General features: G+C 30.0%; 1 protein-coding gene and 1 long non-coding RNA gene across 2 annotated transcripts in view; one reads left to right on the top strand and one right to left on the bottom strand.

Moving 5' to 3' along the window:
- LOC141300276 (carbonic anhydrase 2-like) overlaps positions 1–5,947 on the bottom strand; it is a 7,543-nt gene extending 1,596 nt beyond the window's left edge. Inside the window, exons 1-4 of the mRNA XM_073830596.1 lie at positions 5,697–5,947; positions 1,760–1,957; positions 1,037–1,155; positions 853–945 (exon numbers count right to left, since the gene is read on the bottom strand). Coding sequence (XP_073686697.1) covers positions 853–945; positions 1,037–1,155; positions 1,760–1,957; positions 5,697–5,730 — 444 coding nt within the window. The 5' untranslated portion in view covers positions 5,731–5,947. The remainder of the gene's footprint in view (positions 1–852; positions 946–1,036; positions 1,156–1,759; positions 1,958–5,696) is intronic.
- A 3,800-nt stretch (positions 5,948–9,747) lies between these two features.
- Positions 9,748–11,442, top strand: LOC141300038 (uncharacterized). Its single transcript, XR_012341907.1, has 2 exons — positions 9,748–9,858; positions 11,028–11,442. It is a non-coding gene; the product is annotated as an uncharacterized lncRNA (long non-coding RNA).
- Positions 11,443–12,359: the final 917 nt, after the last annotated feature.

Raw genomic sequence — 12,359 nt, forward strand, 5'->3', positions numbered from 1 at the left:
ATATATTATTTTTTTTTATTTAGAAAACACCCCCAGCAAGACTAAATACTAATCTTAAAAGAATATGACTAAGGCACATTATATATATATATATATATATATATATATATATATATATATATATATATATATATTTTTTTTTTTTTTTTTTAATTTAAATAAATAATAATAAAAATAATAAATTTTATTTCATTTTATTTATTTTGATGACAGCGTGGTTGGTAAATATGCCATAAAAAAATAAGTCTTAATACTAATTAAATTTTTCAATCAATTCTTAATACTGATTTTTTTTTTTTTTATTAATTCATCACAGTGTTTGCTTAGTGGTTAGTAAATAGACCCTAAACATGTAAGAATTAATATTGATTTTAAAAGAATGTGACTAAGATGCAATGTTTTAATTTAATATAATTTTTATATTATTTTATTTATTTATTTTTTCTGCATCAACCAGGAAAAAAAAAACAGAGCAGCAATTTTTCATTTTTATCCTAACCTAAAGGGAATTCTGGGATAAATGTGACAAAGGCACATTTATTATTTTTCTATTTTATTTTATAGTATTTATAAATATGTCCTAAATGTAAGACTTAAACCTAAATAATTTTTTTCTTCAATCTAACTTTAACCTAATGCCATTTATTTTATTATTATTTCTGTGTGTGTGTGTGTGTGTGTGTGTGTGTGTGTGTGTGCAAAAATATCTTGAGCAAAAGTGATTTAGTAAATTTGTCCCAGTGTTTGCTGACAACATGGTTAGTAAATAGGTCCTAAAAATTCATTTTTAATGAATTCGCCTCAGTGTATGCTTAGTAAATAGACTCTAAAAATGTACAACTGCACACAAACCTCTAGAAAAACTCCAACCACAGCAAGACCATCAGGCTTACTGGCTGCTTCCGCAAAACTGGGATATTCTGTGTTCCAGTGGACCAGATGGAGCTAAAAACGAGATTATTAGAAACATTAATACTTAATTATAAAAGAAAACACCCAACGTTTTCCGTTTCCCGGCACGCTCGGAGATTCATACCTCGGCTGGGTAGCATTTCCCATCAACTGTGTGCTCAGAGCCCTTGTCGTCACAGGCTCCCCAGTGGAAGTGGAACTGCTTAAGTCTGTATTTGCCTGAGATCGGGCCTTCCGTCAGAGCTAATGCGTGTAAAAATAATAAATGTGATGTCAAAGTCTGTTATACAGGAGAATACAATTGTAAAACAGGCTAAGCATGGTTAAACTAGTTGCACAGGTTCCTACTGATTCTGTCAAAGTTCACATGAACGACAATGGCTTGAGTTCATTTTTTGCATGAACGTGTGTGATTTCCCATAATTCTAAGCAAACAAGCAGGACGAGGTATTTTTCTCGTGCTGATATTTTTACACATTAATTTTAGGGCTTACACCTGCTTAGAATATACTATAACCTATAAATAAACATAACCTATAAAAACAGTGTGCAAACTATCTATTTATACACACTAGTACAGCATACTATTGAAAATTAATGTTTAACTGCAGTATGTAATAAGAGCAAAAGCCAACTTTCGAAACGCTTTCCAATGCCTCCAGAAAGCACTGTGGGATTGCATTAGCGTCAGATGCAACCTCATTATTATATAACTTTTCCTTCTAAATATTATCTAGGTTAACACTGCGGTCGTTTCAAGAACCCCCTGCCTAAGTAAAGCTAATGATTAATGTAAGAACAGACGTAGCTTAGTTTATTATAAAAAATTAACAAAGAAGTCACTGACTTGAGCTGTCGTCATCATCGGCGAAGGTCACTTGGAAAGAGTGTCCATTATTCAGGATGTCTAGTGAAGTGGACGGGTCATAGTGCAGTTTAAGCGCTTTCAGGGATCCGTCATAAGATGCTCCACTGCTTTGAATGTCTATTGGGGACTGGCGAGGTCCGTTAGCAATGGGGAAGTTATCGCACCATTTTTCAGGTCCTACAGTGGAAGGTGATACAGAGATTAAAACAATATGGATCTGAGGCATAGAATACATTTACAGCACATAAAATGTGCACATTTGAGTAGGGCTGTAACTAGCATAGACTTTTCTCCATAACAAAAAACAAAACAGCGACAACAAAAAAACTAATGAAATCCTTTCAAATACTAAATTATATAAAACTACGGTGGCCGAGAGAGGCTAACGCGCTGCAAACAAGAAAACACATGCAAACAGAAAAAAACGACAACAAATTAAGAAAACATCTTCATCAGTTTGACAACACAGGCGCTGCAAATCCTCGCAACGCAAACACAAATACGGAAACGCGCTGCAAATTCTCACAACACAACCAAACTCAGAAACGCGCTGCGAACACACGAGGGCGCTGCAAACTAACAAACGCGCTGCATATAGCACGGTCCACAACGGAAATGTTTCAGGGGGACCTCAAAAAGTGACGAACTCATCTGGGACCTGATGAAGGCTGTGTCCACAAGGTTGTGGTTAGAGGGTTATACAGCTCAGACCGGAAACTAACAATGAAATTAATTGTTCTACCTATTAGATTGTGTTTTATTAACGTCTACACCTACCCCAACCCTAAACTTAGCCCTTACTATAATATAAAAAAAGTATTATTGTTGTACAGTGTGACAAAAATAACGTTAGACTGATGTGCGCATGCCCAGTAGCCTTAGCTGTATCCCTTCTAGACTTTACCCAAATTCAGGGTCTACATCCTTCGGAGGACTCATTTGAAGGATGTTACGTCACAGCGCCGCGACGAAGGCTGTCCAAATTCATAGGATCCTTCAAATGCGGCCCACAAATACGTCCTCCTTTTCCCCGAATTTGAAGGATGGGTCTGGTGGATCCTTTCCCGTCCTACCTATCCCACAATTCCTTTCGGCAGAGGCTTCCAGAATTTTCAAATAATGGCGGACGAAGCAAGCGGTAGTAATAATGGAAGTTTAAAAAAAACTGGCGTTTCAAAAAAATTTTTTTTACAGCGGTTGTCTAGTAAGCCCTTTGGTTTTAGCGTTAAGCTTTTTTTCTTTTTTTTTTTTTTTTACATTTGTATGTAAATATGTTAAAAAACATCACTTTCGTAAACAGCTTCTTTCTTACTGCCTGTGTGAATATCCCCTTACACACAGCTAATTTCTTGTTAGTGATTGAAGATGTTTTTAACGCTTTTAGGGATGAAAGAGCAGTTATTTTGTTTTGTGCAGTACAGATAACCTTACTTCTTGCTTAGCGCTGTCACGGTTGCTAGGCGACAGGATATGAGCAACGGGGAAGGAGGGAACTGAAAGAAGTGTAGGCTGTCCAAATTCACTGACACCTACTTTCAGGTTTTGCGGTCTTCGGAGGACCCCTCCTCCTTCAACCTGGTAGGAAGGATCCTAAGAAGGATGCAGACCCTGAATTTGGACACAGCCTATTTATATCACTATCACCTTTAAGTGATACTATACTATCACTAAAAAGCGATAGTTCACCGATAACACCTCTGCTCTGACCAATGTGACCAACAGCCACTGAAAAAATAATCAGGTCCCAGATGGGTTCGTCACTTTTTGAGGTCCCCTGAAACATTTCCGTTGTGGACCGTGCTATATGTAGCGCGTTCGTGTGTTCGCAGCGCGTTTCCGTATTTGTGTTTGCGTTGCGAGGATTTGCAGCGCCTGTGTTGTCAAACTGATGAAGATGTTTTCTTAATTTGTTGTCGTTTTTTCTGTTTGCATGTGTTTCTTGTTTGCAGCGCGTTGGCCTCTCTCGGCCACCGTATAAAACAGATTTATATTTCGTTAAGGCCAAAACATGCATTTAAAAATGTATGTATATGAGACAAAATGTAAAAAAAATATTTAATTATATCCTTTTAAATAATAAAATATTAATAATAAACAGTAATAATAATATGTATTATTTTAATAATTATATTAACAGAATTATGTAAAAAAGAAACAATATCCTTACATCATTGCCTCTAATAATTATTATTATTGTTTGTAATAATATTAATAATAATAATAATAATATAGAATAATATTATTTATTAAAAATAAAATATATTATTATTAATATATGTATGCATTTTAAGGGGAAAATGTATTTTAATTGCACAGTCTCCAAGGTATTTTCTTTATTATTAAATAATAATAATACAAATAAATATAATAATGCATTTATGTTTAAACAAAATGTACAAAAATTTAAGTATATTTAAGTGTATCCTTTTAAATAATAATTTATTATTATTTATTATTATTATTATTATTATTATTAATATAATAATACTTATTATTATTAATATTAATAATAATACATATATTTATATGCATTTTAAGGGGAAAAACACATTTTAATTTCACAGCATCCAAGGTATTTTCTGCATTTAGGATAAAATCAAAATAACTTTTATTATGTAAATAAAACATATCCTTACATCATTGCCTTTAATAATAATAACTATTTGAAATAAAATAAAACATAGTTATATGAATATAAAAATGCATTTAAAATCTATGAGACGAAATGTACAAAAATATTTAATAATATCCTTAAACATGCATTTGAAAATGTATGCTTATGAGACAAAATGTACAAAAGTATTTAATTATATATTTTAAAATAATATGTATTAATTATATTTATATAATTAAATGTATTTATATGCATTTTAATGGGGTAAAAATGCATTTTAATTGCAGTGTCCAAGGTATTTCCTGCATTTGGGATGAAAAACAAAAATCCACAATTTTGTGAAGAAGAAATGCATTTAAAACAAAAAAAGAAAGAAAACTAATTATATTTAATTATATGATTTTTAATAATAATAATAATAATAATAATAATAATAATAAGCATTATTATTAAATATTTTATGTGCATTTTAAGTGCACAGTGTGTCGAATGTATTTTCTGCATTTGGGGCAAAATGCATTTAAGGGCAAATGCATTCAAAATGTATCCACATGAGACAAAATGTACAAAAATGATTTAATTATATCCTTAAACATGCATTTAAACAGATATACATATGAGACAAAATGTACAAAATTATTTAGTTATATCCTTCAACATGCATTTAAAAATGTATGCTTATGAGACAAAATGTACAAAAATGATTTAATTATATTTTTAAATAATAGTTAAAATATTTATTTATTATTTGTATAAATTATTTTTAATAATAATAATAATAATTGCACAATAATAATAATTATTATTAAATATATTTATTTGCATTTTAATTGCACAGTGTCCAAGGTATGTTCGACATTTGGGATGAAAAAAAAAATGTGTGAAGAAGAAATGCATTTATGTAAAAGAAAAAGGAAAGAAAATAAATTATATTTAATTATGTGCTTTTTAATATTAATAATAATAAATATTGTATGTGCATTTTAAGGGCAAGAAAATTTGCATTTGAAGTGCACAGTGTGTCGAAGAAAAAAGTATAAACATTCGACATGCAAATACAAAATGATATGCGTTTATTCATGCACATGTATAAAATCTGTGCATTCTGCACTTGTCACTGATAGTGCTGACTGCAGTAGCCAAGGTGAACATGTAGTTGCAAAGAGGGCAAATGCAAATAACAAGGCAAAAAAAAAAAAAGACAAAACCTGTGATACATCTTATATTTACCTATGCTATGAAATCACGTCTGAATTATTAAAATCATATTTGCATGGGGGGGGGGGGGGGGGGGGGTCTTACCGTTATGGTCTGCGTATCCCCATCCGTTAGACATTATGACAGCTGCGCCGCAAGAGTCTTCAAGTGTCCTGAAGCAGTGTCAGTGTCCTCGGACAGATGAGCTGGAGGTTTATATAGCGGCTTTCTGGACGCTGTTTGCCCACATGACCGTATATTAAGTGTGATCAGCAGTAGGAGGAGCTACGCGAGAGATCGATAATGCGCGCTCCCCATCGTGCGCGCTCTTCGTGCTTCTCTTTCGGAATGCGGGACTCGTCGGCGGGAATCATCTGCTTTGATCCATTGCTACATTCTTTCCATTCTAGAATTGCGTAATCAGATACTTGTGGCGCGCCTGGTTCTGGTGACGTAAAGTAACAGTGTGGCATAGTAATAATGACAATGAGTGCAGTAATGATTCATCACTCCTGCAGAGCGAATGAATGCTGCTTTGCGCAACACTACTTGCTACTTAGCTGGTATTTGACGCTTTATAGAAAAATCCCTCGTGTCTAAAGACAGATATATGGAAGATACATGCCTTCCAATCGGGATGACTTACTCAAATGATGAATGGTATATCAGCAATGTACATTTAGACTATGTATGTCCATGCGTAGTCTATATCATTAATGTAACACCCACAGACACGCTAATAATAGCCAGAGTCATTTGTGAAATGTTATTGTTATTATTATTAGCCTATTATAATTATTTTATACTATTTACGATAGACTCTAAAACAGATAATATGCTATAAAACATTAAAACGTTGTGTTGTAATGTAAATAGCTTGTCATTTCTACAAATACTGAAACTAATGGTATATTAGTAGAGATATTTTTTAATAGCATGTATATTGTTTGTAAATATATATGCACGTATATAGTAACTAATGTGTATTTGCAAAGCTCTTTATAAAAGTACTTGCAATATGAAGTGAGCAATTGCCATCTGGTGGTTGAGAGTCGAAACTACTCTAAACCACAAGCAATTACATATTAGTAGATTCATGTTTTAAAAAAGCAAATATAAATGGCCAAATGTAGCCATCAAATTTTCTTGTAAGTATATGTGTAGACCAGATATAAAGTTATAGATTTATATAGGCTTTACATAGTTATTTAAGTATATAAATTTAAATTACATTTGATTTATTAAGGCTATATTTAATTTATTTAATCAGCAAAAACAGTAACATTTAGAAAAAAAAATACTATTTAAAAATATACTTCAAAATTTAATTTATTCCTGTGATTTCAAAGCTGATTTTTTTGCATCTTTACCTAAGTCACATCATTCTTCAGAAATCATTCTAATATTCTGATTTTCTGCTCAAAAACATTTATTATTGTTGTTGTTGTTGTTGTTGTTGTTGTTGAAAACAGATGAGTAGATTTTTTTAAGGTTTCTTTGAATGTTCAGAAGAACAGCAGTTTTTTTTGTAAAATTATAAATGTCTTATCATCATTTTTATTAATTCGAAGAATCCTTGCTAAATATAAGTATTAATTTCTATCATTTATTTCCCACAAATAAATATGGACTCCAAGCTTTTGAGTCGTATAGTATATTATTTTACAAAAGTTTTTATTTCAGATAAATGCTGATCTTTGGATCTTTATATTCATTAAAGAATCCTGAACAAATGTACTTAACTGTTTTGAATATTTTTGTAAAATATTAATAAATGTTTATTGAACAGCAAATCAGCATGTTAGAATGATTTCTGAATGATCATGTGACACTTAAGACTGGAGTAATGTTGAAAATGTACAAAAATAATTTAATTATATATTTTAAAATAATAATATAGTAATAATCATATATAATCATCATCATAATAATATTTATAAAAATATATATTACTATTATTAATATTATTCAATATATTTTTTATTATAATCTTTCATATTTTTTTATTAATATATTTTAATTATATCCTTTTAAATTGTAATATAGTAATACTAATAAATAGTAATAATAATGTTTATTATTTAAAATAATAATAATAATAATAATTATTCATATTAAAATTAAAACATATGAAATATTCATTTTAATTGCAGTGTCCAAGGTATTTTCTGTATTTGGGATCAAATAAAAAATCCACAATTTAATAAAGAATAATAAATATCCTCTCATCATTGCCTTTAATAATAATACTAATAATGCATTTATGTTCAAACTAAATGTACAAAAATAAATTACATTTAATTATATATTTTTAAATAATAATTTTTTTTACTAAAAAAAAAAAAAAAAATTATACTGACTCTAGGCTTTTTAATATATTAGTGTAATGATACAAAAGCTTTTTATTTTTATCAGTAATTTTGGGATCTTTCTTTTCATCAAAGAATCCTGAAAAAAAATTACTCAACTGTTTTAAATATGATATTAATAATAATAAATGTTTTTAAACAACGAATCAGTATATTACAATGATTTCTGAATGATCATGTGACACTGAAGACTGAAGTAACGATGCTGAAATATAGCTTTACATTTTAAAATATATTGAAATAGAAAACTGTTATTTTAAATAGTAAAAGGATTTCTACATTTTACTGTTTCTGCTGTACTTTGGATCAAATAAATGCAGACTTCATATATTTTGAATTATAATCTTTTATATTTTTTAATTAATATATTTTAATTATATCTTTTTAAATTGTAATATAGTAATACTAATAAATAGTAATAATAATGTTTATTATTTATAATAATAATATATAGTAATAATAATAATAATAATAATAATAATAATAATATTTCTTACAATTAAAACATAAAATATGCATTTTAATTGCAGTGTCCAAGGTATTTTCTGCATTTGGGATCAAATAAAAAAATCCACAATTATGTAAAGAATAATAAATATCCTCTCATCATTGCCTTTAATAAAAATACTAATAATGCATTTATGTTCAAACTAAATGTACAAAAATAAATGACATTTAATTATATCCTTTTAAATAATAATTTTCTTTACTAAAAAAAGAATAATAATAAATTTACGGACTCCAAGCTTTTTACTATATTAGTGTTATGTTACAAAAGCTTTTTATTTTTATTTTGATAAATAATTTTGGGATCTTTCTATTCATCAAAGAATCCTGAAAAAATTACTCAGCTGTTTTAAATATGATATTAATAATAATAAATGTTTCTTGCACAGCAAATCTGCATAGTAGAATGATTTCTAAAGGATCATGTGACACTGAAGACTGGAGTTAAGTTGCTGAAAATTTACCTTCGATCACAGGAATAAATTACATTTTCACAGTATTCAAATTGAATATTTTAAACAGTAAAAACATTTAAAATTTTACTGTTTTTGCTGTACTTTGGATCAAATAAATGCAGGCTTGGTGAGCAGAAAAGACTTTTTTTAAAAACATAAAAAATCTTACTGTTCAAAAACTTTTGACTGAGAGTGTATATGAACATTGATTTTAATCTTACGGCTAAGAATAGAGTTAAATAGCAGGTTTGTAGAGTCGAATTGACAATTAAAATTGTTTCAACATTTCTAATATTTACATTCGCGTACTCTCCACACCACAAGATGGCGGTGATAAACTTGTACTGTGACAAAAAAAAAAAAAAGCACAGCATTCACAGCAGACACGTGGATGTGGGTAAGAGCTGTTGATAGTTGAAACTACGTTTGTCTGTCCATAGAATATATACGACGTTTTATATGTAACGTTAGTTGTTTTGCAAGACACGTCAATAAAGCGTGATCGAGCCACATACCGGTCTCCGTCTGCTGTCGCTGTTTGGATCTGTCGTTTAACTGGGATTTTAAACGTCCATATTGCGTCTTCATTGAGTTGAGTTGTCACTGGAGATAAACATGGCCAAAAATAAACAAAGAGGCAAAAAGCATAATAATGTATTTCAGGTCGCGAACAAACAGTCAAAACCTAAGACCAAAACGAAACCTGTCAAGACCTCCCTCAAGCACGTAAGTTCAAGCTTTGTTTACATTTATAACGCGCCATTATGGCTGAACACAGTTTTAGAGATTGTGAATATAAATAAGTTGATATTCTTCTCAGATAAACACTTTGAAAAATGAAAAGTGGAAAGCTTGAATCAGATGTTCACAGAAGTACAGCAGGATGTCAGAAGTATATCAAAATCAACATCCAGCGAGCCCAAAAAAGTACAGAAGGTGAGTTTTTCCCGTTTTTTAGCTTTTAAACTTGTTCACTTGATTGTATGTATTAATAATAAAGAGCCACAATGTTCAGATACATTGTGTAACTTTACTTTTTTGTAAAATTTTTGCATAAAGTGATTTTCTGCTTTGTCTTTAAATGCCACAGTCAGACACTACCAGTCAAAAGTGTTTGGATAGTAAGATTTATAAATATATTTTAAATAAATCTCTTCTGCTCACCAAGCCTTCATATATTTGATCCAAAATACAACAAAACCAGTAAAATTGTGAAATATTTTTACTATTTAAAATAAGTGCTTTCTGATTTGAATATATTTTAAAATGTAATTTATTTCTGTGATCAAAGCTACATTTTCAGTTACTCCAGTCTTCAGTGTCACATGATCCTTCAGAAATCATTCTAATATGCTGATTTTCTGACCAAGAAACATTTATATTTATTATTATTGTTGTTGTTGTTATTATTATCAATATTAAAAACGTAAAAAAAATGTTTTTTGAATTCTTTGATGAATAGAAAGCTTGGAGTCAGTATAATTTATTATTATTATTATTATTATTATTATTATTATTATTTTATTTTATAATTAAAGAAAATTATTATTAGCTTTTGTAACATTATACACTATAGCATTCAAATGCTTGAATTCAGTATATACATATATTTTTGGGGAGGAAATAAATAATGGAAATTAATACTTTTATTTAGCAAGGATGCTGTAAATAAATAAAGATATTTATAATGTTAAAAAAAGATTTCTATTTCAGATAAATGCTGTTCTTCTGAACTTTATATTCATCAAAGTCACCTGAAAAAAACTGCAGCAAATAAGAATATTAAAATGATTTCTGAAGGATCATGTGACTGGAGTAATGATGCTAAAAATTCAGCTTTGAAATCACAGGAATAAATTGTATTTTAAAATGTATTCAAATAGAAAGCAGTTATTTTAAATAGTAAAAATATTTCACAATATTACTGCTTTGGTTGTACTTTGGATAAAAAATAAATGCTTTATTTAAAAAAAAACCATTAAAAAACTTTTGACTGGTAGTGTATTTTTTTTATCAAATGCAATGACATTTCATGCCTTCAAATACTTTTTGCGTTGTACATATTTTGTGTGGACTGCTATATCTCATGTAAATGTATATTTCAGGTGGTCAGAGAAGCTCCACGGGAAGCTGTCAACGTGGATAATGCTGCAGAGCTTTTCTCTCAACTGTAGAAGACCATTTTAACATAAAGAAAATGGACTATTCACACACTTCAGACCTAAATCCTATAACAAAAACAGTTTGTAATGACTTCTGATCATCAATAATATTTATTAAATGAACATCCCTGCAATCCTATTCTGTGTAGTGAAATTTTTTGCAGTCTGTGCAGAATTGCATGGTTTCTCTTGCCCTCGCAGGACTGTATTCTGCATCATTGTATGCTAATCGCACAGCCAAGATTAATGTCCAAAAAAATACATTAGAAAGTTTTCCTAGAGCCCTGAATTTTTGTATATGATTATTGTCTCTGCTTGCTGAAGCGTAAAGAACAAAGTCATTAAAGAATGAATTCTATCAGAGCTGTTTCGTAATGAGTCGTCCTTTTATATCGAGTCAGCTCTAACAGGCTTTATATATTCTTCAGATCAATGCTTGAACTTGTGACCCAGTGGAAAGAGAGATGGACACTCGATTCGCTGGAATTGAGATCGTTAGCTGGTGTTTTATTTCTGTTAGAAACCTGAAGAAGAAGTGACTTTTTATTGCAGTTCTCAGCACTAAAACAGCACTTGAAAGAATCTCTTTTGAGCTTCATTGTGAATCTCCTAACAGTTTTTTTGGAAATGTAAATTGGTAGTTCACGCACAAATTAAAATTGTGTAATTTACTCATCATGTTCCAAATCTATATGATTAAAATGAAAGTAAATTCATTTTATTTTTAAGCAAAGGTCTTTAATTCCTGTATTGTGCTGGCTTATGATCATAGAAAAAAGAACATGTTTTTGAACAAATAAAATTGCTGAATGAGACATTTGTTTATGTGAATTAGTAAATTAAAAAAAAACTGAAATTAGTACTTTTATTCAGAAAGGATGCATCAAATTGATTAAAAGTAACAGTAAAGACCTTTGTGATTATTAGATTTATGTTTCATATAAATGCTGTTTTAAACCTTCTAATTATCAAAAAAATGCTGAAAAGGTGTATCATGTTTTCCACAAAATATGAAGCGGCACAACTGTTGACATTGATAATATGAGATTTTTTTCTTTAGCACCGAATTAACATATTAGATTGATTTCTACCAGAAAGACTCAGGAGAATGAATACTGTGACAATTATCCATTTATTAGCAGCCCAGCAAGCAATAACATTCTTTGGCGTAGGCCCCGTCCATAACTCGCAATCTGAGGGTCCGGACTCTGCATATCCTGCCTGAAGATCAAGGCAGGGGCGCAGCCGACCCCCGTGAGGTATGTAAGGGACCCT

This window comes from Garra rufa, chromosome 24, assembly GCF_049309525.1.
Source record: "Garra rufa chromosome 24, GarRuf1.0, whole genome shotgun sequence".
Taxonomy (NCBI): domain Eukaryota; kingdom Metazoa; phylum Chordata; class Actinopteri; order Cypriniformes; family Cyprinidae; genus Garra; species Garra rufa.